This window comes from Melospiza georgiana, chromosome 3 (genome assembly GCF_028018845.1).
Source record: "Melospiza georgiana isolate bMelGeo1 chromosome 3, bMelGeo1.pri, whole genome shotgun sequence".
NCBI classification, from domain to species: domain Eukaryota; kingdom Metazoa; phylum Chordata; class Aves; order Passeriformes; family Passerellidae; genus Melospiza; species Melospiza georgiana.
Window position 1 is genome coordinate 25,742,429 of NC_080432.1, and position 26,548 is coordinate 25,768,976.

General features: G+C 37.4%; 1 protein-coding gene across 5 annotated transcripts in view; it reads right to left on the minus strand.

Annotated features, from left to right (window-relative positions):
- The window catches only part of GPCPD1 (glycerophosphocholine phosphodiesterase 1), a 41,915-nt gene that overhangs the window by 6,628 nt on the left and 8,739 nt on the right, over positions 1-26,548 (minus strand). For all 5 annotated transcript variants that reach the window (XM_058021318.1, XM_058021316.1, XM_058021320.1 and 2 more), the window contains exons 3-19: positions 23,222-23,306; positions 22,215-22,308; positions 15,902-15,977; positions 14,068-14,109; positions 12,958-13,081; positions 10,881-11,115; positions 9,681-9,843; positions 9,457-9,589; positions 9,186-9,240; positions 7,536-7,628; positions 6,392-6,469; positions 5,494-5,533; positions 4,592-4,653; positions 3,646-3,711; positions 2,671-2,807; positions 1,759-1,894; positions 1,280-1,440 (exon numbers count right to left, since the gene is read on the minus strand). In XM_058021318.1, the coding sequence (XP_057877301.1) occupies positions 1,280-1,440; positions 1,759-1,894; positions 2,671-2,807; positions 3,646-3,711; positions 4,592-4,653; positions 5,494-5,533; positions 6,392-6,469; positions 7,536-7,628; positions 9,186-9,240; positions 9,457-9,589; positions 9,681-9,843; positions 10,881-11,115; positions 12,958-13,081; positions 14,068-14,109; positions 15,902-15,977; positions 22,215-22,308; positions 23,222-23,306 (1,780 nt within the window). The remainder of the gene's footprint in view (positions 1-1,279; positions 1,441-1,758; positions 1,895-2,670; positions 2,808-3,645; positions 3,712-4,591; positions 4,654-5,493; positions 5,534-6,391; positions 6,470-7,535; positions 7,629-9,185; positions 9,241-9,456; positions 9,590-9,680; positions 9,844-10,880; positions 11,116-12,957; positions 13,082-14,067; positions 14,110-15,901; positions 15,978-22,214; positions 22,309-23,221; positions 23,307-26,548) is intronic.

Consider the following 26,548-nt stretch of genomic DNA (forward strand, 5'->3'; position numbering starts at 1 on the left):
TTACCCTATGACTGCACACTAAGTAGTTAGATGATTCTTTCACCTGCATTCTAGTCCAGAGGTATTTTTCATTGACTAAAGAGGCCCCAATCCTGAGCTGCAGGAGAGGTGCAACACACAGCACTGCTGTAGCAGGAAAGAGGACTTGTGTCACAGTCTGAAGCTGATCCCTAGTGTAAAAACCTAGTTATTCCTTTTTTTACTGCAAATGAATGGGAGACTTTCTGTACAGCACAAGAAGGGGCACCTCTGGCAAACCTGAGAAGCAATGGACCTTGAAATGACAAATGACTCCCAGCAGTCAACAGATAGAAAAGAGCTAACTAATTTTTTTATACTGAGAGCCTAGAACCCTAGGAGCAAACATATTTGATTTCCTGCCCCTAGAGTTGATTAAATTGACTCTGAGTTTTCACTTTATAAAACAGAGCCTTTGACAATTATTGATTCCTTTCTTTTTTTTTTGGGTTTTTTTTTTTTTTTTTGTAGGTAAAACAATATACAAAGCAATACTCTTGCTAAAGCAGAAGGTTTGAAAGCCTTCTGTAATTTGAAACTTCAGTTACACTTAATGCTTTCCCAATTACTTTCTATCGGAAATTCCAGTTTTTCAAATTAAACTTCACCTCATAATGATGAATTTCTCATCTTCAAAGACAAAAGACCTAAAACTTTGGGATGTTGTAAGCAACCAAATAACACAACAATGCTTTTGTTAAAATATTTAACACAGTACTCTGATGTTTCTACCTGAATTTTTTAATGTAACAGCTACTTTCTGAAATTACTAATTTGGCAGTTTGCCCTGGAGTCGCTCCAAGCTAATTTTGATAGGAAAAATGTGAATTCACAGCTTTGAAACACAAGAGAATGTTGTGTTAACTATTTCCACAGCTCAATGTAGAATACTGAAACTTCCAGTCAAACAATTAAATGGCATTTTCCTCGCTGTAACACGTTTACATACCCTAAAAATTACTATAATGAATATTAGTAGTACCTTAAACGTGTATGCCATACACTTGTTCTTTAAAGGATCTAACTACATTTATGTTGATCTCAGGAAAAACGAAAGTTATTTTGCTTCATAGATACAGCTGAAAGAGTGGGAACTGGTGTTAGACTTATTCTTGATCGAGGTTTATGGGGTCCTTGTACTTTCTGCACCCAGTCAACCAAGAAGCAACATGAAATTTCACTAGAATCAATTTACAATAGTTTCTAAGCTTGATGATGGTGGTGATTATGATCATTCTTTTAAAAAGCCACAACTAAGTACCTGTCATATATTAACCCATGAACACCATATTCTCTCAGCTTCTTCCTGTTATCCGGGTCGTTTGTATCATCACCCCACGTAAAAATAACCAGGCCTTTGGATATGGCCCGTTTAATAAATGATGGATTCCTCAGCAGGTCTTCAGAATGCACACTAATTCCCTGAAATACAAAAGACTTCAATTAAAAATCCATGGTTTTGAAACACATCAGCTTTTTTAATATTTTAACACTGGCAGCTCCTTACTGTTTCATCCATAATAATAAAACATATTTAACACAATTAGAGAGTTTAATTAGAGTGCTATTTTTAAAACACTGTATTAAAAACATTTCAAACAATGGACCTTTTTTTTGGCAGTTGCTAATATTAGTGTACTTCTTTTGTGAGGTTAGCCATAATTTAAAGCATTAGTGCCAAAAATGATAGATTTAAAACAAGCAGTAATAATTCCGTTTGATTTTAACTTGTCAGCTTACCAGCAAGTTTTCAAACTGTGCAAAGTTAATGGCAATTGAAGTTGTGCGAGATCTGAGATCCATGAGCTCTGGATAGAGTTTCGATTCCCCTTGGGTGAGAAACAGCACAGGATACTTGTTCTGCTTATGTCGGATCCTGTCAGGACAAAAGTCCACAAGTAGCACATGAAAAAAATACAAGTGAAAGAACAAAGATTTGATCTCACTGTTTCAAGGGGAATTCCTCTCTTTCCTGCACATTCTTCTAGTTCCTAGCTGGTGCAAGGAGATGGTCCCACAGTTTAGCATCAAACTGTGCTGACAAACTGCTCCAATGAGTCCTTTTGCCACTACTGGAGATTAACACATGTTAAGGGAAGCTAGGCTTGATGTTGAACTCAGCCTTACATCCTCAATATGTTTATATATAATCCCCTAAGGCCATTTAATTCTGTAATTTTCTTCTTAAATGCACAGATTCATGATGATCATGAAGATCCATGACAGGAATTTCTAAATATGGTTAATACACAGCCCCTAACCTTACTAATGCATTTTTCAAGCTGAATACTGAAACAAGAGTATTTGTTCCTAAGTTAGGCTTGCACACCCCTCAAGTATGACTGCAAAAGACTTTGGGATACCAGAAGAAACCCTGACATTTTTGTTGAGCTAAGAAAGAGTGAAACATCCAGAAAAGCACTTGACAAAAATATCCACTGTGACTTTGTTCACCTATTTTTATTTTTCAGGCTCATTCCAGATAGCAAAGTGGTCTCATTTCAGTTTCCAACTATTTTGGCACCCAAATTTTATGTCTAAGGAAAACGCCTGTTACTTATTTCCTGTTGTGTATTTTAAAATACAAAGTAAATTTTACCAAATAAAAATAAATTTCAAAACCAAAGTATATTATTTCTCTTCTAAACTTACATTGTACAAATATCTGCATGAAAAGAAGAAAACACAATTCTTCTTCGTCCAGCATTCATCAAAACAGTTTTCAGAATAATATCTAGAAAAAGGTTCATATCAAAGTAAGTTGACAAGTTGCCATCCCATTGTCCATCCTGGAAAAAGAAAGCACAAGTTTGAGTCACTTAAATGAATGCTTACTAAAATTATTTTAGCCAGCAATGGTCTCTCAGTCAACCTGAGCAAAGTGAGAACTCAGCTGGCCAGTCTGAATGCAGCATCAATCCTTCAGTCTGCTCAGTGCTGGTTCCAGCTCTCCAGGACTGACAGCCTGAGAGGGGCAGCTGAATTCTCACAGCAGTAAAATTCACTGAAAAATTCCCTGTCTCCCCATCCAAGGAATACATTCCTAGGAAGCCTATTACAGCTACAAAAACACAAAGGAATTCCCTGAAGAGCAGTAATTACAGCAGCTACTCTCTGTGGTTATTACTAGCATACTGACTTCCACCTACCACTGTCCTCAGCTTCCTTCCCCCACTCCAGGCTTCCAATCCCAGCCTTTATTACCCATTTCCCTCTGGACTGAGTGCTGCACAATCCAGCTGAGTCTGCAGCCCTGCTGACTGGAAGGAAGCAGCTGCTTGCATCACTGCACCATGCTGTAGCTGCTCCTGCACAGGGCCAGGAGAGGTTGAATTTCTTGGCACTTTCCTGTCTGCCCTGTTGTGATCTGTTGACTTTAAAAAGAATCTCATACCAAAAGCAGTCTAAACTCAATCCTATGAATTTTATTATTTTAAGAATAAGACTTAAAATTTGTTGGAGTGATGCTACTATACCCCAGTTTAAAAATAATGCAGTATTTTTTTTAAATGCCCAAACCCCCACAAAAATTATGCCTTTGCAGCTCATAAATTGTCACATCAAATTACAAGCTTTAGCCATAAGAATGTCAAACAATCAAAGTAAATCACATGTATCTTTACTTACCCTTTGTTGGGAGATCCATTTTATTTCTATGTCGAACCCAACATCGTTAGGAACAGACTCCAGGACCTGAAAAAAATTTTACTATGAAGAGACCCAACAGCAAAGGAGGACAACAAAGCACTGGGAAGGTAATTGTTGGGAGAATACATTGGATTTTAAAGCTAATGGTCCTAACAGTAGAATTTAAAACCCTAGGTTTTTAACATTTTATACAACACACGTATACAACCTTTTCTACTCCAGTTTAAACTTAATGAATACATAAAAGTGGATACAATCTTAAGGACAAGATTTTGACAAGGCACAAGTATGAGTCAATTCACCTTAACACATGTAAGAAATGCCCCATTTGTACTCCTAAAGAAAAAATATTTTTTCTTTCTCCAGAAAGTTCTTCTGAATGCAAAACGCATCTTAAGTATGAAATCCAGGAGCTTGCCATTACCATGATAACAAAAGTTATTTCATGTGAAATTCCTGTAAAGAATTATTTGCAAGGTGATTTCAAAAGGTGGAGCTAACACAAACTAGTCCTAAATGGAAACACACTGGAAATTCACTCAACATTTCTCAGTGTCTGGCTCTGAGAGATGGCCAAGACACTGTGAGGAACTGCCAAAGGGCAGGTGTGGTTTCTTTCAAAATTAGAAACTGTCAATGCATTAACAGGCAATGCCCACATGTTAACCAGCTGTAAAACTGAGTGCACCCTGAGCTACACAGCTTGGGCTCATGAACTCAGAAGCTTGAAATACACACAGACTGTTACTTGTGAGCACTGAAAACCCTCCAGTGCCCAACAATAAAACCCCTGTTCTCAGTTCCAGCATTGATACCAGAGGCCTAAACCCAAAAATCAATATCCCCTTTGCTATGTGTGCAAAGCTGAAAGTAAAACACAGGTTTTCATGTTCCCCAATCATCTTGCTCCATATTCACCACTTACTCTTTGCAGAGAAGGAAATGGCTGCATCTCAAAAGCAGAGTTCTCTTCATCACTAAAAGATGCTGTAAAGAAAGATGAAATATTGAATTAAAACAACAGAAGCATAACTCCAGTAATGCCAGCAAGAAAAAACTGGCTCAAAATCATAAGGTCTTTAGGAGTGAACAATGAAACCAGGTCTCCCTTTTGATTACCTACGCCTTTTCCTCTAATACTGACATACTCCCATTGGTGTTGGCAATTCCTGGTTTGGAATTTAAACCCTTGACATAATACATACATACATACACATATATCTCATATATATATGAGATATATATATATCTATATCTATATATATATCTATATATATATATATATATATCTCAGAATGGCTTCTCTCATCCCTCACCACTTCACTCAGTGAATTATATCCACAATAAGCCTTGGCTATCAAGGCTTATTTGTTGAATTTTTTTAAATTTTATCTTTTCTTATACAGGTAGGATGTGTGAGAGAAGTTGCTGTCCCTACAAAAGGGATAATTAAAGCCAAAAATTTACAGCACTGATAAGACATCCTACAGCAGTTACCAAAGTTCTTGTCAGCAAGTCTGAAGAGCTGAAGGTACAGCTGGAGAAGCATAAGATGGAAACATCAGTGGCAATTTTGTTATGATTATTCAGAAATATATTGATCTATATATTTGCCTTCTACCCTTCTGTCCCTGCCTCCCAAGGGAGTAACTTCTGTTCAGATATTTCCTTCCCAGTAAAGAACTCTACAGCATGCACAAAATTAACTATTTAAGCATTTAGGAATGTTCAGGACAAATGTGATTACAACAAGCAGCTGCAACCACAGAATTTATATCATTACATGGCAATAAATCAATCCCAACACTCTTCCAAACTAGTACATACCATTGTGATCTTTTACTTTCAGGGCCGTCACGTGAGCCAGCTGAAGAGCATAAGAGCAGCATTAACACTCTACCCACATCTTCCTACATGTAAAATGTAACTAATTTTGCTTGTAAATAATTTTACAATTTAAAAGTAAATAATTTTTAAATATTTCTTTAAATAATTTTACAATTTAAATATCTATTACAGATAAAATTTGTAAAAGAAAAAGACAAATTGTACACATCACAATTTTCTTTCAAACTTTGTTTTCACAATTTCAATAAAAGCTCAAAACCAAATTGAAAACATGCTCACTGAAAATTCAGGAATCGTGTTAAGGGTAAACCCATACAAATTATAATTCAACATCAAGATGTGAAGTAGTCTGAACATTATCTCTCCTCTGTGTTTCAATCCTGCTGACCTGTTTTATATTACAGTCACACACACTGAGCTAGAATCAGGCCAGACACAGCCAACTCCCTTGCTCCATTCAAATTCTCTCTTCACAAAAAGGAGCAGACCAAGTAATTTTAAGTAAAAAGAATCATATGGTTCTTGGATTAGCCAGATGGTTTCCTTGACTGAGGGCAGGTAGCTCAGCAGGGTCTTCAGTAGCCCACTCATCCCTTTTTTTATCTAGACAGGGCACTTATGTTTGGAAGGTAGAGCAGTTCAACACAGTCCCTTTATCATTTTAAAATTAGATACCATATTTCTAGAGCATAAAAGTAATGACATTTATCCAAGTTATAAAACCATTGCAAAAGTATTTTTCTTGGAATTACCTAATTGTTCTGTTTGCACAATTTTTAAAACTGTACTCTCCAGAACTATCTGTAGTTACTCCCAAAACCTCCAAGCTTCATAAAATTCTACACACAGCATATTGTAGTAGCCAAGGAAACAATACCTTTAACAACTGCAGCTGATCAAATGTGAGTTCTTTGACTGCAATCTCAAACAGTTCCAAAGGCTCTGTATCCAGTTTCTTTGAAGAGAAACAACACATAATTAAGCATCACTGAAAGCAACAAAAAAGCCTACACACCCTTCATAAAGTAGCCATAAAGGCAATTAATGTTTCCTATTTTATTGATAAAGATACAAGTCATATCTTATGAATAAGATGATCAGTTTTCACAAGACAACACAGGCACTTAAAAGCATAAAACAATCTGAAAGAAACCCAGTGTTTTGCCTCCATGCAAGACAGAGTCTTTAAAGTTCTTTCATCCCCAAAACAGTAGCATAATTATTCTGTAAAAACTTGATTGGTTAATGGATTCAGGAAAGATGTTTACAAGTAAAGAAATGCAGTAAAAATATTCCAAGGCAGTTCACTTTACTGCTGTTTATCCAATGTCTCAGAAACTAATAAAATATATAAATGTCCTGGGATAAAATTCACACACACAGACCACTCCCAAAATAAAGATCTGGTGTCAAAAAAATTCTGTCCATTTCTCACTTCCCCTCTTCACTAAGAAATTTTTACTGAGCAAGACAATAGTGAGTGAAGATACACTGAACATTCATTCTCCTCAGTCAAATTCCATTTCCACACTGTTCTAAACCAAGCTTCTTAAAAAGTGCAATACTGCAGTGAGTGTGGGAGTTTGAGCCACAAGACCCAGTGCCAAGAACACAAAGCAGTGTGCTCTGCAATCTCTCTTTGGATTCACTGCCAGAACTAGGAGGGAAGATAAGCAGAACAGGACAGAATGCAAACATTCAGGCCTCAGTATAAGAGAGCCCCATAGGCACCACAGAATAGAGCACAGCTGTCTGCTTTTTTTCTTCCAAATCTTGAGTCAGAAAGAAGCTAAATAGTAACTACAATGTCAGCTTGAAGAGTGCCAAACCATGCATCTGAAATGCTGTTGCTACAACATCAAAAGGAAAAAATTCAACTTCCCTGATCTAGGCAGTAAGTAATGCTGCATATTTATTGCCATTCCATCCCTTGAGAGCCCAGAATTATTTCTGTGAGAGCTTAATATTTTACATTTCTAGAATGGGCATATCTACACATAAAATACAGCTATTATCTTTACCTTTTTCATGGCCATGCAACACGTGAGATCGTGGTATACTATAGGCACATGATCTTTAGAAAGATGTACATCAAATTCCACAAATGCTGCTCCCTGCAGAAAATTGAAAATCACACAGAACAAAACAAAAGCCCATTAACTACTTATGCACAAGGACAACAGAACTGCATGCAAGTACTGTCAAATATTCATGGTCCTGGATATCAAGTAGAAGTTGAATACAACTGGCTGTTGCCAGTTAAATCATGCTCAGCAATGGATTATTAAAGATGAAAGAAATATATGGCAAATTATCCTAATTACCATTATACAGACATATATATATATCTTGCTTAATCTTATAAAGCCCTCTAATAAGGTTCAAGTCTTGTGAACCTGATTACAGAGAAAGATCAAGACAATATTTTTAGACACAAATGTTTTAAACACAGATAACTTTGAGGCATCTTCCTCCCTCCTCCCCATCACCACACCAACAGACAAGTGATGGCTCCATATTGCCAAGGCTTTAGGGAGATATTCCATATAGGAACAAACTTCTGGAGTCACTAGTGAGTAACACAGCAGCAGTGTGTTATAATCCGTGCAAGAGCAGAAATAGCTGCATTCAGCATTTTCCTGCCCTTTTCAGCTGTAGATGTTTCCTGTTAGGTGTTAAAAAAGGAAAATAGATCCAAAAGCCGGAAGTACAGTCTTCCAGAAAAGAGGGAGGCCCAGAAAGAAAAAGACAGTAACAGGTTTGGGGTTTTTTACACATATTGACTGCTTGCAAGTCATTCCTTTGAAGGCCTCCAAGAACACCATTCATCAAATTATCACCCTGACACCCACTTTTTCAATCAGCACAGAGAGAAAATAGGACATGGGTTTTTTCAGCCCTTTCCTCAGCAGAAATATTTTCAAATTGGTGGCTTTCAGCCTTTTCAATCTGCAAATAGGTGAAAGCAATTCTCTAGTCATGCTGCTGATGACTTCACAGCAAATTTCTGCCTCAATGCATATATCTCATGAGCATTTTAAAAGCCTGTCTATAAACCTGTAGTGTCCACTCAGGGATTAAGGACTACTGTTCAAAACAGTCATTTAGCAGCTACAGCTTTGTTCAGTGATCAAGATTATTGGAAGGAATAAAAGTGACCATCTCCATCACAGAATTTAGGCACATGGAGCTATTATCTCCCAAACTGGAACTTCTGTCTTAGGATTTCAAGTCTTCACTGCAGCAAGCACCAAAACAAGGACTGGTTTATTCTACCAGCTCAGCTCCCAAGTCACATTTTCAGAGAGCAAGTTTCAGTACACAGCAGTCCCTGAGCAAGACCTTTGCCACATGAGAGGATGCTGACAGACTCTAGAGTGCCAAAATTTGATTCACTTGTTGAAACTGTCCATAGAGGGTTGAGACTAAAATTCTCCCTGTATTAGAATACCAGCAGAATACACTAAATGGAAATTTTTATTTTTTTAAGGGACTTGAGAAGAGTCTAACCTACTATTAACTTCCCATAACTCAAGCAATTTCCACAGTGATTTTATCTAATTTCCATCAGTTCAATTACCATTCACTGTATTGAATCATGCAAATTAAGCGTACAAGCCAACCTAGTTTGCATGAGACAGGTGCTGTGTGATGAAAATGTGTGTACATACATGACTAGCAGCACTCCTCAGGGATGCAATGGTGTTCTCTTGAACTTTAGCAAGCCTGAAACAACAGCCAAGATAAAGCGTTTGTTAGATGCAGTATAGCACAGAATTGAACCAACAGAAACACAAATCAGAAATTTTTGTTTTAGAGACTACCCACAAGTTGATACTGAAGTAAATGACTATGGGTTGCAGCTTTTCAAAATGTCCACTTCCTCAACTGATGTCAGTGACAGAAAACAATTTCCCCAGTTTAAAATGCAAACAAACTTACTTAGTGGTTGTTGTAGAATTCCCTGCTCCCCTGTGTCCAACATCCAGAGCTGTTCTTGGTTTCCAGTACTTTGCATATGAAGCCTGCATATCACAAGTGTATCCCTGGATAGGTCTGATAATTATGTAGTCCACTGCAAGAAAAACAGCAATGCTTCCCATGTCAGTAAACAGCAGATGGCTTTGAGGAAAGTTATCTGCATCTGTTGCTGGCATCAACTGTACCTCTAACTTTTCCAATTGTCTTCCTTGGATTTCTGCTCATAATGGCAAGTGAAAGAACTCCAGCACTCTTTCCAGGTTCTGCAATTGTGGATGACAGGAGGCAGGCAGAGCCTACGTGACCTGGGAGCACATCATCTTGTACTACCTTCTCACCTAAATCTTCCTGAAAACAAAAACAAAAACCCAAAACTCCTACTGTTAGATGTGAGTGAGAATTCTAAACAAACTCTTCTGGCTTGACATGACACAGGTTTCTCGTGTGTTACACAAAACACTAATTTCAGCTAAAATTGTTTAATGTAACAGCAAGTTACGAATTACTATCAGGAAAATGAAAACTTTAACAGAAATCTACAAAACTCACATTTTTCTTTGACACCCCGTACATCTCAAACTTTTCACATCAAAACAGCATGCATGGAATAATCTATATTCTAAAATGCCCAAGCCTTGTTTAGGACAAAAATTACTGGAATAATATTTATGCTTAAAATGCTAGAAAACTTGGTATGCATTTGCAGGGAAGAATTAATATACAGCATGTGCACTTGACCATAGTCAAGTTCAGGAACTATGCAGACACTTTACAATTATGACTGTAAGTGATCCTGAAGGCATTTTCAGACCAAAAAGAGAATGCTTAAAAAACCTTATTCTGTATAAGTTGCTTTCTTCTAAAAAGAACTTCAAATACTGAGACTTTTCAGGGGAAAAAACAGTGTAAAATAACAGACACAATTGTGAGAATCCAGTTTTAATCTGCATGAGTTAGTTCAGAGAAATGTCTTTTGCTTATAAATATAAAAACTTAGATTCAATAGTTGTGATATAATCAGTTTATATACACATTTTACAGGCTGAAGCAGGGGAAGCATAACGTAGCTGATAAAGGATTAATATCCTGATAAAGGATTAATATCAAGCCAACCTAACAGCATGCAATACTGCACACATGCAGATTCAAGTTTAATTTGTACTGACTTCTAAATTAACAGAACTGAAAAACTTCCTGTGCCACATCAAGAAGGCTCACCAAAACCTTTCTACAATGGGCTGGGAGTCAGTAATCTCACACTTGTGTAAATAAATCCAAAATATGAAGAACATCAAGCAGTAGCTCTGTTTCAACAGTGAAATCTTCACAACAACTGAGCTCCAAAAGGCAGACTGGAGCTGCTTCTTAAGGGTAAAGAGACATACCTCAAAAAAATCAAATATTAACTCCAAGTTATCAGGCTCCATGGTTTGTATTGTGTATTCTATCCATCGGTCTGGCTGCAAGGCATAGCCACAGTCTGGCTGAGAGTGACGACACTTGTAGTCGTCGTTACTGATCAAGGAGAACTCCACCGTGTTTGCCATTTTCTGGGGAACAGTAGGGGAGGTCTTGTCTTCATCATCATCCTTCTCTAGGCCTTCTAGGGTCAATTTTACTCTACTCATCCAGAAACACAAAACAAATGGTCAAGTCACTGCAGTACCTTTACAAATGATAAAGATTTAGGACAGGACTGCATACAGAGGCTCCTCACATGAGCAAGAGTTTGCAGCCATTGTCTAAATCCTATTTTAGTCAGATTTCAGTGCTAAAGTCACTGCTAGAAGTTGAACATGGGGAAATATGAGAACTCTACTAGGGGTCTGAGAAGCAGCACTCCCACCAGACTATTTGGGCTGCCAAACAGACAGCCTTCCTGTACAGGCTGACACCCATAATGCCAACAAGCTAACAAAAAGCACTGAAAACAGCAGTCATCATCAAGGGCAAGCCTTGAACATTGGTGGCTGCTGCTGTGTCTCTCTGATAAGGCAGATAACTATACTCTAACATAGACATAAGTAATGTAGGCTGAAGTAATTAAATCCCTTGAAAAATCCTGAATGAGCATTTAAACTGAATGGATTTCTGAAAAAAATCCTGGACTGAGAAGCATAAGCCTCTCTATAAGACTCAGAGTCCTTTATCATACAGAGCAAACCTTCCAGACAAAATTAGTTATGTCAGTGAAGTAAGCACACATGAGTAAACCAAATCCCTTCCTGCATCACAGACACAGCAGATGAGACACAGGATTATCATTTATAGATGCCAAGTCACCAGTAAAACTGATGTCATATCTCAAAGAAATAATTACAATCATGGTAATCTATTACACCAAGTCCACATTGAAATATATCCTCATTAAAAAAAATAAAAGAAGTTACAACACAGGTACTCCAGAAACTTGAAAAATGACACTGCCATAGCAAGTGACAGTCACAGAAATGACTGGACAGATCCAACATTTTAGGACAGAGTGTCTAGTGAATGCATCTAGCTTATCAAGTTTTATTTCAACCATTTAACTTAGACAAGAAGCTGGCTTCATAAATTACTCTCTGTACCTGCTATAACATGCAAGGAAAAAAGGCAAAGCTGTACAGAACACAATGTAAGTATTAAATCTCACTGAAGAGCATCATATTAAATAAATCTTCCCCTCATCAGCAAATTTGGAATTGATGGGAGGGGAAATCAAATCAAAACTGGAAAAAAAGAAATAAATCAAGTATAACAGATCCATGGAATGGTTTGGTTTAGAAGGGATCTTTAAGATCATTTAGTTCTAACCCCCCTACCACAGGTAGGGATGCCCACTCTACCAGGTTCCTCCAAGCTCCATTCAACTTTGCCTTGAACACTTCTTGGGTTTCAGCACCTACAACTCTGGACAGCTTGTGCCAGTGCCTCACCACCCACACATTAAAGAATGTCTTCCTCATATCTCATCTAACTCTGTCCTCTTTCAGTTTAAAGCACTTCTCTCTTGTCCTATCACTCCAGGCCCTTATCCAAAGTCCCTCTTCAGCTGTCTTTAGGGACTGCTGCAAAGGTCTCCCCAGAATCTTCTCCTCTCTAGGCTGAAGAACACAGAATTTCTAATCCTGTGTCCACAGCAAGAAGTGTTCCAGCCCTCTGAGCACCTCCATGGTCTCCTCTGGACTCACTTGAACACCTCCATGTACTTAGCCTTATAAAAATGCCTCATTTTTGAGGCACCTCTGCAGAGAAAAGCACCAAACTGATTTAAGTAAGAATCTAAGAAATCTACAGTTACAGCTAAAAAGCAAGAAATGCCAAGACAATTATGGAGTAAATATTTGTGCTTTAACACTTGGAAACTGGGCTAGTAATCCAAAATGAACTTAAAGGCTACATCAATTAAGTAAAAAAAATACCCCTAGTATTGACAATTAAGATGAGGTAAATTGCATACTGAGATGAGCAGGCTCTTACCTAAACCTTGATGTTTTAAATTTCTTCTTAGAAATCAGTACAGGGGGTTTCTCAGAATAATGCAGACGTAGCCTGATTTCTGTCTGACATGTCAGCCAACCAGCATCCACAGTTTTAATACCATCTATCAAAAGCAAAACAGAAAGGAAAAGACATTTTAGTAACTCATGTTAGGGAGATCTAGGTAGTTCTTCTTGCCATCACCTTCCAGATAATCCCCCTTGTCACCAGCCCTAATCTACAGTAATGTAAGAAGTGGGGTGCAGCCTTTCCCCAGTCTTTCTGAACCACCCAGAACAGCCAACAGGATTTTAATGGGATCAAACAGGTGTATCCATTAGCCCATCACAATCAGTGCCAGTAAAGCAGTGCAAGTCTGCAGGACAGGGTACAGCAACAGTTCTGATGAAAAGCGTGGAGAATCCTCACCCTCAACACCAAAACAAGGAGGAGGACCAGAAGCACAAGCTGCAAACCAGGTGCTGAAGCAAACCCCACAGTTTTGAAGAGGTCTAAAAAGCCAAACCCATCATTTGATGAGGATGTGAGGGGGAAATGGAAAAGCTTGAAGACAAGATTTATGAGGTATGGTAAGGAGTTACTTTCAGTGTCAGAGGATTGAACATTAAGTGAGAGGTGGGTCAGAACTGTCACAAGTGAGACATTTGTGCACACAAGAACATGAGGTGTGGGCTTACAAGAACCCTTTGGCAGCTGCATCTCTGACTGAAGAGGCAGAGTGGGTAAATACAGTGTTTTTCCAGGCATGAAGAGTTTTTCTAAAGTTCAGTATTAAGAGAAAGCTAAGCCTATTCTCTGCTTTCAAAAAATGCATGCTCATGATTTATAGTTTCCAAATTTCAACCTTTAACACCATCAGAGTGACAAGACTTCAACTCTTCCTAGCACTCTTTTATTAACATTAGAAGGGATAACAGCCTGAGTGTGAATTCACAAATGCTACATACAAAAATAACTATAAAAGCAGAGAAAACTATCATAGGCAATTCTTTTCAAAACCTATAATCTCAAACATTTTTCAAATACAAGACTAAACCTTGTTTAAATTAAATTCATAGTAAGGAATAAAGGTTAATATATCTCACTTACTACAGATTCCAAAGTCTCCATCATCGACAATAATTTTATTTTCTAGAATTAAAAGGAACGGAAAAGAACGGAAAAAAGTAATTAGTATTCACATTTAAAAATCATTGCCAAGTTAAATTAATTCTACTTCTCCACTTCACTTCTAAAAAGTGTATCTTGAAAATGCAGGAAAACAATCAGACAAAGCAGCATGTTTTTTGCAACCTTCTATAAGGACTGATCTCAATTTATGTTTTTTCTCAGTTTCTGCATGAAAAACCCAACCAACACACAAAATAGCACATTTCATTACAAGTAATCTGAACTGAGAGTAAAAAGTTTGCACAATTTTCTGGCTTGCTGTAGTATTTTGCTGCTGACTACATCCCACTAGTATCTAAGATGCTTTACTTGTCAAAGTAGTGTCAAAGACATTAAATTTTCTTGCAAATATACAACAAAGTTGTCCTGCTGCACATTTAAAGCTTTTAAATTGAGTCAGTCACAATTAAAATGCTTATTCTGCCCACGTGACAGAAACCAACCTAGCATGAATACTGAAAACACTCACTTCACACTTACTTTTATCCTTACTCTTTCCAAAGCTTTAAGAACTGAAATCCTAAGGCACTAAGTAAACTCATCAGCATTAACAGAACAGATAGTCTAAACAAACCATCTATTTCTCAAAACATAAAACTTCACGTAATTTTGCCTCTACAGTGGTTAATCCCTTTTTTTTCCCCTAAGAATCATTTGGCTCCTAACCTAATTTCTTAATGACCACAGGCAACAATTTAGGATCAAAATGACCCAGTGCTAACATACTGTGCATTGCTGCATTTTCTTAAAAACTGCTTATGAAGAATTGAATATTACCTGGGGTAAAAAAAATCTCAACTTGGAATGAGGTAATCTAAATTTAAAGTCTAGGCCCTAGCACAGGATAGGCTGCTTCTCTTATCAGTTACTGACAAATACAGAAATAACCTTCTTACAGGAAAAGAAACACTACAAATTCACCTGAAATTAAAAATAAAAGGCAAAGGGAGAACAGAACATGATCATGGTACTATTAATGACTAACAGATTCTCTGATACCACCTTCTTTCAAAAAGACATTTTTTCAAATAATTAGAAAGTTTCTTAACAAATGTAAACTACTAAGTGTGGAGAAAATAGTATTTTTTATGTGCTAGAAAAGACAGTGCATAAAACATGCCATAGCAGCATAAGAGATCTAAACTACAAGCTACATTCAAAGGTTATTTCAGTCACTCTTAAAACCCAAATTTTTCCCTGTTCAGAAAAGCATTAGTAACTCATATGCAAGTCTGCATGCCACCCTTTCTTTCAGCAAAATACATTTCTGCTCAATTGACGGGTAAATAAGTACATTCATTTCTCTATTTGCATTAATCTATTTACTTATAGAAGCCTAATTAAACATTTTTGTTTAAAATTTTACTAATTAAATAGCACTTAAATAAAAAACAGCAGTGACTTCACACCCTCCCCTCATTTTATTTAAAAAAGATCATATGGATCCTTAGTCTCAAAGAATTAAGCTTACAGAAAATTATTAAAATTTCAAATTAGTAAAAAACCAACCCACATAATCTTAAGGATGACAGCAAAGCATTTCACATCCACTTCCATTTTGAAGCCACTTACTTATATATACATATATATTTTGAGAGTAAGGCCCATGTTGTGCAAAGAAAAAGTCTATACCTCCCACACATTAATAAATTTAAGTATTTAAAAACTATAGCCATCAATCCCTCTAAACCAGTGTGCAGCATATCAGCAATCTTATGCATATGCCTCAAACAGATGCAGTTGATGCCCATACCTAAAGGGGTAATTGATCGTGGTTGTAGATGAGTCTCCCACGTGTGAACTATGACTTCGCAGGGACCATCGATAGTCTGTAATTTAAAAGTTAAATGTCTGCAATAATTTCTTTTGTTAGATCTGACTTTGTACCCATGAAGCTGGTTGGGATGGTTGTGAACTAAACTTAGAGATTTAAGGAAGTAAAAGAAGGAGGAGAAGAAGAAAGGGAGAGGAACAGAGAGAGAAAAAGACGGAAGAAGAAAGAAAGAAAGAAAGAAAGAAAGAAAGAAAGAAAGAAACAGATGAGGCTTCTTACCCCTGCAACTGCTGATGACTCTGTTTGATATGTTGTGAATACATATGACAAAACTTTTGACAGTCTGACATGGCAGAGAAGTTACATGGAATCATTAAACCTTTACTGCTAACAGATGCTCTGCTGGACTACTTCAGTCTCCTTCTTATACAAAAAAAATCTCTAAATTCATTAAGAGTGCTCACTTTGTTCTCAAGCTACAGCAACAGTTTATGACAAACATACCCCACATCTCTAATTCCAAACAGCATTCAGCACCTACTCATGCACATAGCAGTTGCAGGGGTGAATTCTCCTTCAGAATTTGCCTTGCTAAATTCAAAGACTATAAAACACAGTTATTTTAGTTGTGGTACTGAAAAGCAAGTTATTTATCATCTAATTAAAACATAAATAATTGATCCAATCAGCCAGCAATGAAGACCCTGCAGGCTATTCCAGCTGGAGCAGGATAAATTAGGTACTGTCATTAAAAAGAAAATATTGTCCACCAAAAGAATACATTTGTTGACAAACACAGCCAAGACTCAGATAACCAGAACAGTAGCACAAACTCTTCTTTCAGAACAACCTAACTTTGAGATAGCTTTCTAGGTAAAAGCTTTTAGGGAACCACAACTTAACAGAGAGAACATGCCTGATTACCAGTTCAGTCACCCTGAGCAGGTTCCCCTAGCATGGCACAGTTGTTACCATCAGATGTAGAAACCACTGTCAAATAGCTGCAATATGTAATTTTGATGTTTTGGGGCCTAAGTAACTCTTATTTCCAAAAAAATTTGCTACTGTTGCCAAAGACATGGAAACTTCCATGCCAGCTAATCCCAGTAGTTCAGGTTCTTGTTTAAAGAGATTTCAGAGCCACAGGGACATCCAGACAAGCTTCAGACTCAGCAGTGTAATTACACAGCACCAAAATGCTTTGTTCCTTTACACCTCACCCAACAAATTCTTCACATGCAGATGGGATTTCTTGACATACACTGAGCACATTTAATCTCCCAAGCCTCTGGGTGAGCTAACAGCAAGCAAACACCAAACATTCAACAAGAGCTCAGTAGCATGGCTTTGCTCTGTGAGTCTCAGCTAAAGCAATGCTCCTAATGAGTTCAGAGGCATCCACACTTAAATGTCATGTCAAAATATACCACATATGCTTAGTTATGTTTTAAAGACAGAATGCATGTAAAATACAAATACAATTATATTACTGCTTCCAGATTATTCTTGTTATAGGGCAGTTTTAGCTCACAACTTCTCACTGGTGCCACAGTGACCACACTCAGGATTTCTAGAAAAGTAAATTTCCCCTTCTTTGACAGCACAGTGACGTTTGCCAGTCACAATGACAGTTTCTAAATCTGCAAACCCTGTTTGTCAGCAGGGAGACTGCCATTTACTCCCACCATGCAGGCATGCAAGATCTACAACAGCAGCTCCCATGAGCACGTGTACAGCTTTAGTTTGTGAACCTGGGCAATGCAAATCTTCCTAACATGGACTAAGCTGCTTCCTTCAGAAGGTAAGCCAAGGCTCTTCCTTGTAAAACCCCCAATGTATTGTATGAAAATATCAATTTATTTCTTACACTACTCTAACTGTCCATTCTCAAGTTAGGTTCTAAAATGATGAATGAATTTGAATAACATTATCCCAACAATAAGGACACCATGCCAGATACATTCAGCATAATTTCCTTTCATGAAAGGAATACAATGGACTGATTGTGCATTTAATCCCAGGAACCCTCAACACTTCCCATACTAAGAAGAGCCAAGCAAAGCTACCTGGAAAAAAGGGCAATTGATTAGAGAACAGACAGAGATATCACTAAGAACCCTCCCAATCCCTGCTCAGACCCTCTCTGAGTTTACAGGCATTTTTAAAGAACGTTTCAATTACATGTAACAGAAGCCATTGTTACAATGAGGTCAAAAGAGTAATGTCATTTCTGTGGCATATACTGACCACATCTGAAAAGCAGCCAGCTGAGCAGCAGAACTAAATGAGGTGTCATCAATATTAACAGTATGGAAACACTGCCTTAAAGGAGAGTTTCTAGAGGACAGTCTTAAAAGGGCATCCATCAAATGGTCACATCAAGCATCTCAGTGTACTGCCCATGAGATAAGTGGCTCTGTGGATCTTTTTTCTACTAATACAGACACCCTTATTTTTTATAAAAACCAACACGAATATTATGTTGCTTGATGCTGATTAGGTGAACATCTGATTCAATTTTCAAGTTTTTAAAGAACATTCAAGAACTTTCTGTAAAAATCAAGTCTTCTTCCATTATGAGAAGCTGGGGCCTCCCTCCCCAGCAGTCATTAGACACTTTTGAAATGAAGGGGAAAATGCCTATCTAGCATAATGGCTCTGAGGTTCAAAGCAGATGCACCATTTCCATGAAGTGCCTGGGTACTCAGTACAATTAAATAATGAAAACACTTCTGTGGATGCTTAAATGGTAATTTAGGAGATCAGTTCCAAGCTTCCTGCTTTAAGACAATACAACAGAGTAGGCATTAGAGGGGGGGAAAACCCAAACCAAATCTTAAAAATGCCACACAAACACATTTATCCAAGTGCACTTCACTAATTAAAACTATGTTTCAAGAAAAATAATCTACTTCAATAATATGAAACAGCTAAATTAGACTTAATTGCTAAAGCTGCATTTCTGACCAAAATCTCTCTGGATTTCTGTACCATGTAGAAGACAATAATTAAGCACTAAACTGAATAATTAAAGCCATTCAGCCATCACATTCAACTTGCAAGGCAGCAGCAGATAAAAGTCACCTGGCAGGAAATGCTGAGCTCAGTACAGATTTTACAGCTCTGGTATTTCCAGTAACAGTTTCTCACATAATCTGCTACCTCAGCAGACAATAATGTCTCTCTTACTATCGTGACAACCACGGGTTCTTAATCTACAAAAAGCTTTTCTAAGACATTAATTACTGAGTCTAGGTCTCAGTTTCATCTTTATTACTACAGTCTAGGTGCTAAATGGATTTATTTAATTGCATTTTAAAAAGTAAACCTAACTCTCATTTGAAACCTCTGTAATTAAGCAGAAAGTGTGAAAAATGTCCTCCAATCCAGTTTTTAAAGTCCTGCTACGTGCACAGACAGCTTAGTTATTTCACACTTGCCTTGAAAGAAGTAACCCTGAACTTGCATGCTTATTTACAGTTTTAAAAGCACATACAGAACACAGCTGAACAGATTAAGGTGTGTTCCTTACCAAGGTTTTCAAATATGCATCATGGAAACAAATGTAAGATACATAGAAGACCAATTCCAGCCAAGGGAGTTTTGGTGTGCCTCACACAAACCCCCTCACAACCCACTGCCACAAACAGAAAGTGAGTGTAGAATAAAAGCCAGGAAGATCCTCACAGGGAGCTCACTGGTCCCAGACTATGTTCAACAAAAAAACTATTTTGGTTGAGGTTGTTCAAGTTACTGTCTCATTTCATCCAGTTGTGTGTATTTATTTTTCTTTTTAAAATCTCTTGACATGCAGGAGCCAAGACCTGACACCAATTTTACAGGAAAATGTTATTTGGATATATATTTGTATTCATACAAAAATTCTATGAATTTCAATATATTGAGTATTTTTAAAAAACACTGCTCTATTTACATAACCACAATTATGTTAATATGCTTCACTACAAATAAGACTTTCTATTACATCATACTTTCCTTCAAGTAAAAAAAATTTAAGATCAAATTATGATCTTTTTAAAGGGAAGGGAGAAAAAGACATCACTTTTTTTTTATAAAATATCAATTATTCTATCTATTTTCACATCTAGCCTGTAGCACTACTGTGGGTAATCTAGGAACTACCATTTCTCTGTGTAAACACATATCAGCCCCATCTTTGCCACCATGTCCAATTCAAGCATCTTCACAAATGCAGTTGCTGTAGAAGTTGCTGACTTCAGGTGGATCTGTCCTCAGCATGATTTAATAACTATGTGATGTCAAATTCATATACTCAGACTTGAACATATAGTTAAGATTACACTGTTGTTTTACTACACGTAAAATTGATATAAAAAAATTAAATGTCAGAGATCATATATTGCCAGCTTGTCAAATTTAGGAGATTAATCACATGCAATGCCTAATGAAAAAAAATCTGAAATAAAAATAGGCAGAAAAATTTAACTTTAAAGTATATTTTCTTTATCAGCATTTCCTTAATGCTAAAGTTCTCCATGTACTGTCTCACTTGCACTATACTGTAAATGATATTCCTGTTACTTTTTCATTGCTCTGCAATAGGTTTACAAAAAGAGGAAGAAAACTACATTGTAACTGGATTTCTTTCCTTCAAAAGACTTTATTTTATAAGAAGTCCTGTGCATTTAACAGGTACAAGTCAGACACCACTAAGGTGACAACCTGCACCCCAGGAATTCACTTTGTTTTGTAGGGTGGTTTCCTTTTCTCCTGCTCTTTATGCTGGTATTGCATTAAATTCATACTTACCTTGGCAGACCCTGCATCACACGGTGCATAAGGGTGCAGATACAGAGCACCTACTCAAAGAAACACACTCACCAACACAGAGGGTAAACTTTTGCAAATGGTAAAACAGAAATTGTATTGTGTATCAACCATGGCTCAGCCTCTGCTCACTAACTCTGCTTTTTGAGTGTGTTACATTTGCTTACATTTAAACTTCTGGACTTTTAGACTTCTGGTCATTTGCAAAAACAAAACAAAATGCAAGAGTCCTATCAGAGCTGCTGAGCTGTAAGAATTAATCTACTTTTGGCCTCAGCTTGAACTCAGCAAAATCTATTACTGTCCTTCCCTTCTTTTGCCTCAAAGTAGCAATTTAAATACCAGTTTCTGACTAGACTGTTTCACATGCTCTAATGAAAAAACCAGGACTGTGTTTCATTTGAAATTAGTACCCTTCACTGAAATGATACCTCCATCAAATGTGATTTTTTTAGTTAAAAAAAGGCTGACAAAAACTTACATGCTCTTGACAGTAATTTGAAATTTTTAAAAGGTATTGATGAGATGGTTCTGTAACTCCTTTGCATATTTAGCTACAGCCTTCATAATCCCAGTTTCAATGAGGAACTAAAGCCCAGGGTGAATAGCTACAGGATATTAATAGAATAAGAAAGACAGCAAAGGCAGCATTACATTTCTTAAGGTTATTACTTGTTATTCTGAAAAACAGTACAAGAGTAGCTGCTTATTTTCCCAACTTAGCCCAGCTTTTTCCTGGATGCAGCCTCTTCCCATCTGAAGAACTTCCCCCTGCCCTACTGCAATGTTTACAAACATTAAACTCTAATTTATATAACTTTAAGTCATATGCAACTTTGACATCAATACCTGTAAAAACACATCTGTCTGTGTCTCTTGGCTCTTTTTTCCCCCTCCAAGTCGTGCAAATACCTACATACAAACATACAGAAAACAATGGGATGCCTCATCCCTTGTTTCACCTTTTCACTTCAAGAGATTAACTTATGTTAATTATTGCAGTGATATCAAAAACTTTTAAAATTTTAATGCACCTCCTACACTGATCATTTTTCTCCTATTATCACTTCCTTCCATGCTATCATACAGGATAGATATGAGATATGACTATCACATTCCTTCCATGGATCACTTGAGATCCATGCCCTGCTGAAGTCCATATGCAACTATATTCTAACTATGAGAACTTCACCATATTATTTAAGCTCTATAACAATGTCAAGGATTTCTTTACCACTGATATTTCTAGAACACTAACACTGATAAAAGAAAGAAGAGAATATAATTACAGTTAAGAGCATATGGTCATGTATTGCCAGAAGTGAACTGTATTTCCACACATGTTTTAGTGTTTCACATGTAGCAATTCAAGACTTATTTCTAAAAAAATCTCATGTTTAACTCAGGAAATCCTCTTTTTATTTCAAGTATGGGAATTTCTCCTAAGGATGAGCCAACTTAAAGTAGACAAGGTTGTACATACCTTAGGTTCTAGAAAGTATCCTTTAAAATACCGATACTGAACAGGAACTCCTCTAGGAAGCTCTACAGTAGTTCTCCATCTTCTCTCAAACATACTGTGAAGAAAAAAGAAAACAGCCAACCAAAAAAATAAGTTTCAAAATACAGCCTAACAGCCACCTCAGACACATGTCTAAGTAATATCCTAAAATAAAGTCTAGTGTATTGTTGCAAGGAAAGTTATTACAAAGTAGCTTAGCCAACATGCACAGAACACAAGATGTACTTAGAAATGACACTGAACTTTTTGATTGACAGATCTGAAATGCTCTAAGAGAGCAAGAATTCTCATCCCCATTGAAGAGATGGGGAAAACATGGTGAAGTGATTCAGACTCATCCAAGATCACACAGCCAGTCACTGACAGAATTACAGACACAGCCTGCAAACCTTATTTTCCTTCACCACAAAGCTGCCATAAGCTGGCACCATTTTAAAAAAATACTGAATTTTTTTACTGCATTTAAGCTTTTTTTGTGTACACTCATACATCCCCTCCCCCTTAAGAATTTCAATGCAACTCTCAGTTTAAATAATCTCCTCCCTATCACCTTCTAGCACAATAATAACTTTTTTATAGTCTTTACTTTCCTTTTATCCTATAGATCTCCTACAACTTGCTGCACAGCCATGGGATTGAGAATTGCCCTAAAGCAGTTTCATACTCCAAGTATCTAAAGCTAAACTACTGAAATGCCAACCACAACAACAGAAGCATCATCTGTAACTAGAAAAGCACACCCAAGTTTTATATTTCCTTAAATTCCTAGGTGTCCAAAGTGTTCAGGGGCAACACAGGAAATTCTTAAGTTCTACTACCAGTATATGCAGCTCAGGAGTTTACAAACTCAAAGACAGAATAAATTTGTTGCTCCAGAACTCCAGCTACTTCAAATGGAATAAGTAAATAAAATTCAAAACAGAAGAAAAAAATCCCCCCAGAAAAACCAAAAATCAAGACCAACTTACTCATCCGTAATCTGGAGGACCACTGCAAGCTGGGGATTCCAATTTCCCAAAGCACTGCAACTCCCACATATTGCAAAAACCTCTCCTAAAAAATCCAAACAGAAAAATAACCACAATCATCATTACTTCAGGCTAGATGGCATTAGAAAGTACAGCCACAGTCAAACTTTCAAGTATTTTAAATATATACACCAGAATCACTCATTTAAAATCCATCCTGTCCAGAAAGGAATCCTTCAAAGGAATCCTTGGGAATCACCCAAAACTACAACAGCATTTCCTTCACCATCCCAAAGACCTGAGAGAGGGACTAATGACAACTCCAGCCCTTAAAAGGGTTGGCTTCCAAACCATTCTTAAGGAACAATGTTCAAAACATCTCTGGGAATGCAGCAGGCAAATTTCCCAGGAAAATGTTTAATCTCAAGATAACACTGTTATTTCCCTAAATATTCTGTATTTTTTAATGTATGTCCATATTCCCTCAAATTCATACCAAAAACTTAGAAAGCACAGACAAACAGGAGGTTGCTAGCATTATTCCCAAGGCAACATCCCAAATTAATTTGATTCCCAAAAGTAATAAAGTTAATTTTGCCGCTATGCTTTCAGTTTTTACTGGGTATCAAAACATAACATTGTTAGACAAAAAATCCACATGAAATTGTCACACTTCTCTTAATGCATACATACATACAGAACCCAAAAGGTCACAACAGTATATTTAATTTTGGGATATCCCAAGTGACCACTGCAACTTACCCTTGTTTTTAATATAAAACCTGTATGTATCTGACTGTAAGAACAGCAAGGATAAATACTAATGGAAAGAACAAATTAGAATTTTGCTCTCACAGGGTTTCAACAAGATTTTTAGACATAATAAAAAGCTGTTGCAGAATGAGAAAATATGGAGTTTTAAAGTACAGTTAGGCACCACAAAAGAATGATACAAGCATCACTGACTTATTCCCTGTTCTCAATATGAGCAGTGTGGGGGACACAATAATCCCAAGATACAAAGTACACCAGCTATGTGCAGCAAGTGTACATTACCTCCTCCTAAGCCACAAATCACAGCTGACACTTCGAAGTACACAGTTACAGTTTTGAGGATGCCCTTTTGTCTCTAAAATTGTGTCCCTTTTCTCCAGTTAAACTACTAAGGGATACCACAGGCCTGCTTATGAAAGAAACCTCTGCAGACCCAGGGGTTGGAAAAAATCTACAGGACAACATTTCTCTGAAAGCAGCTTACTGAAATAATTTTACATAACACCTTGAACTTCAACAGTTGCGTTTTTTAAAATCTTTTGCTGCAATTAATTAAAAAAAAAAAAGAAGCCTGAGCTTTCTGGATGCTCACTGTAAGCACACAAATGTAGGTAAAAATCTACACTATGAGTATATTTAGTATGCAATTACCTATGTCACCTTTCCCTTTTCCACCCTATCCTGAGGCATGTGAGGGAGGAGATAAAGTGGGGAGGGAAGACCACCTGAACATCACACAGGTAGTTTCTGGGTAGAAATATTAAAAAGAAGCTAAAATTCTTTTAACATCCCTTTAAAACAGCGGTACTTAACACACCTTCATGTCCACACAGCCAACCTTGAAGTGCCATATAATTGTATTCTCTTAACAGGTGCCAGCTGGGAGAGTTCTCTGGGCTCCCATTTTAAACAAAATGTGAACATCCAGTGCCCACCTCTCACTCAGTAAGGCACCACACACGAAAGGCAATGCTTGAATAGGATGTGCAGCCACCCTAAACTCCCTTCAGGAACTGCACTGAGGCCGAATTAGGATTTGTAAAACACTGCCTTAATTATCCCAGTAAAGCCAAAGTGAAATGCAGGGCAAACTGCCTCCCCATAGGCAATTCTGAACTCAGGGGGTTTGGGTTGGGTTTGCAATTCAAGCTCAGGGGCTCTCAGCTTCTCCCCTCTCCTTGTCATGGAATTCAAGGCTGCTCCTGGCAGAGCTCCTTCAGCAAAGAAGGTTAATCTACGCTTTGTGTCCCAACTCAAAGCTTACTAACAGCCTCGCTCATCCAACAATAATAACAAAAACCCCAACAATATCAATGTTGTCATAAGCAGAAGCACCCTTTTGTGCCATCTCTTTATGCTGTATTTTCAGATAATTCTTTGTGAGCAGCCATTGAGGCAGGACCTGGTTCTCACTAATCCTACTTTTCATTGCAGATATTATTAGCACAGGAAGAAGTTACACATCCAAAGTCAGCTTTGCTAGTGACAGTGCCACCACAGCTGTGGAAGCAACAGTGTGAGCAGGACAAAGAGAGCACAGCTTGCAATACTCCATGGTACAGCCACACAGGTCTTGAGCTAAGGTCAATTTACTCTCAAGTTCTAAAATTTTCTCCAGAATACTACAGAAAACTCTACTCCTCACTAACAGCTTTATGTTGACACTGAGTAGCAGTTTTCAGTTCCCAAACGCCAAATCATGAGGGAGAAACACAGGAGAGATCTAACACAGGGCAGATATCAAAACCTGTACAATGTTTTATCATTTTCTTCCCCTACAACTACAGGAGACACTTCTGCCATCTGGTATTGGCCTGGCACAGGAATTTTGCCAATCTGCTCCCACATTCATCTGCTTCTGTAAGGCAGCAATCCATTACTTTTTTGGTGAACTTCTGTGCTGGTTTTGGCTGGGGTAGAGTTAATTTTCTTCACAACAGCTAGCAGGGGCTGTGTTTTGAATTTGTCCTGGAAGCAGTGCTGATAATAGAGGGATATTTCAGTTACTTCTGGGCAGTGCTCACAGCATCAAGGCCTCTTCTGTTCTCTCCACACCAGAGAGGGGGCTGGGAAAGAAGCTGGGAAGGAACATGGCTGGGAGCAGTTTTGTGGACCTCAGTTAAAAACTGTGGTTAAACCTTCCTTCCTTCCAAGTTCCTGAAGATGAAGGTCAATATAATATGCACAATTAACCAATACCAGATTGTTATGTTCTACCTGATGTGATACCTTGTGTTCCTCATTTGGGTAACAGAAGTTATTTTACACTTTTTTTTCTTTGCATAGACAGAATACTGAATTAAGCTGCATATTCTTTCTGTCTGTAACTTCTGATAGAGGTCACATCTTGTGAGAACTTTCAACAGGGATGCAGAGAGAATAAAAAAACAGAACAAACACATCAGTGCATGCCTAAGTATCATAAGTCAGAATACAAATGCTTGTTTCCATGGAATAAAAAGGTACTAAAGAGAAAATATTTTAAACCAATCATAACCATCTCAGTTAGCATCAAAATCCCCAGCACAATATGAAATTTTTGTTTGGAGAAAG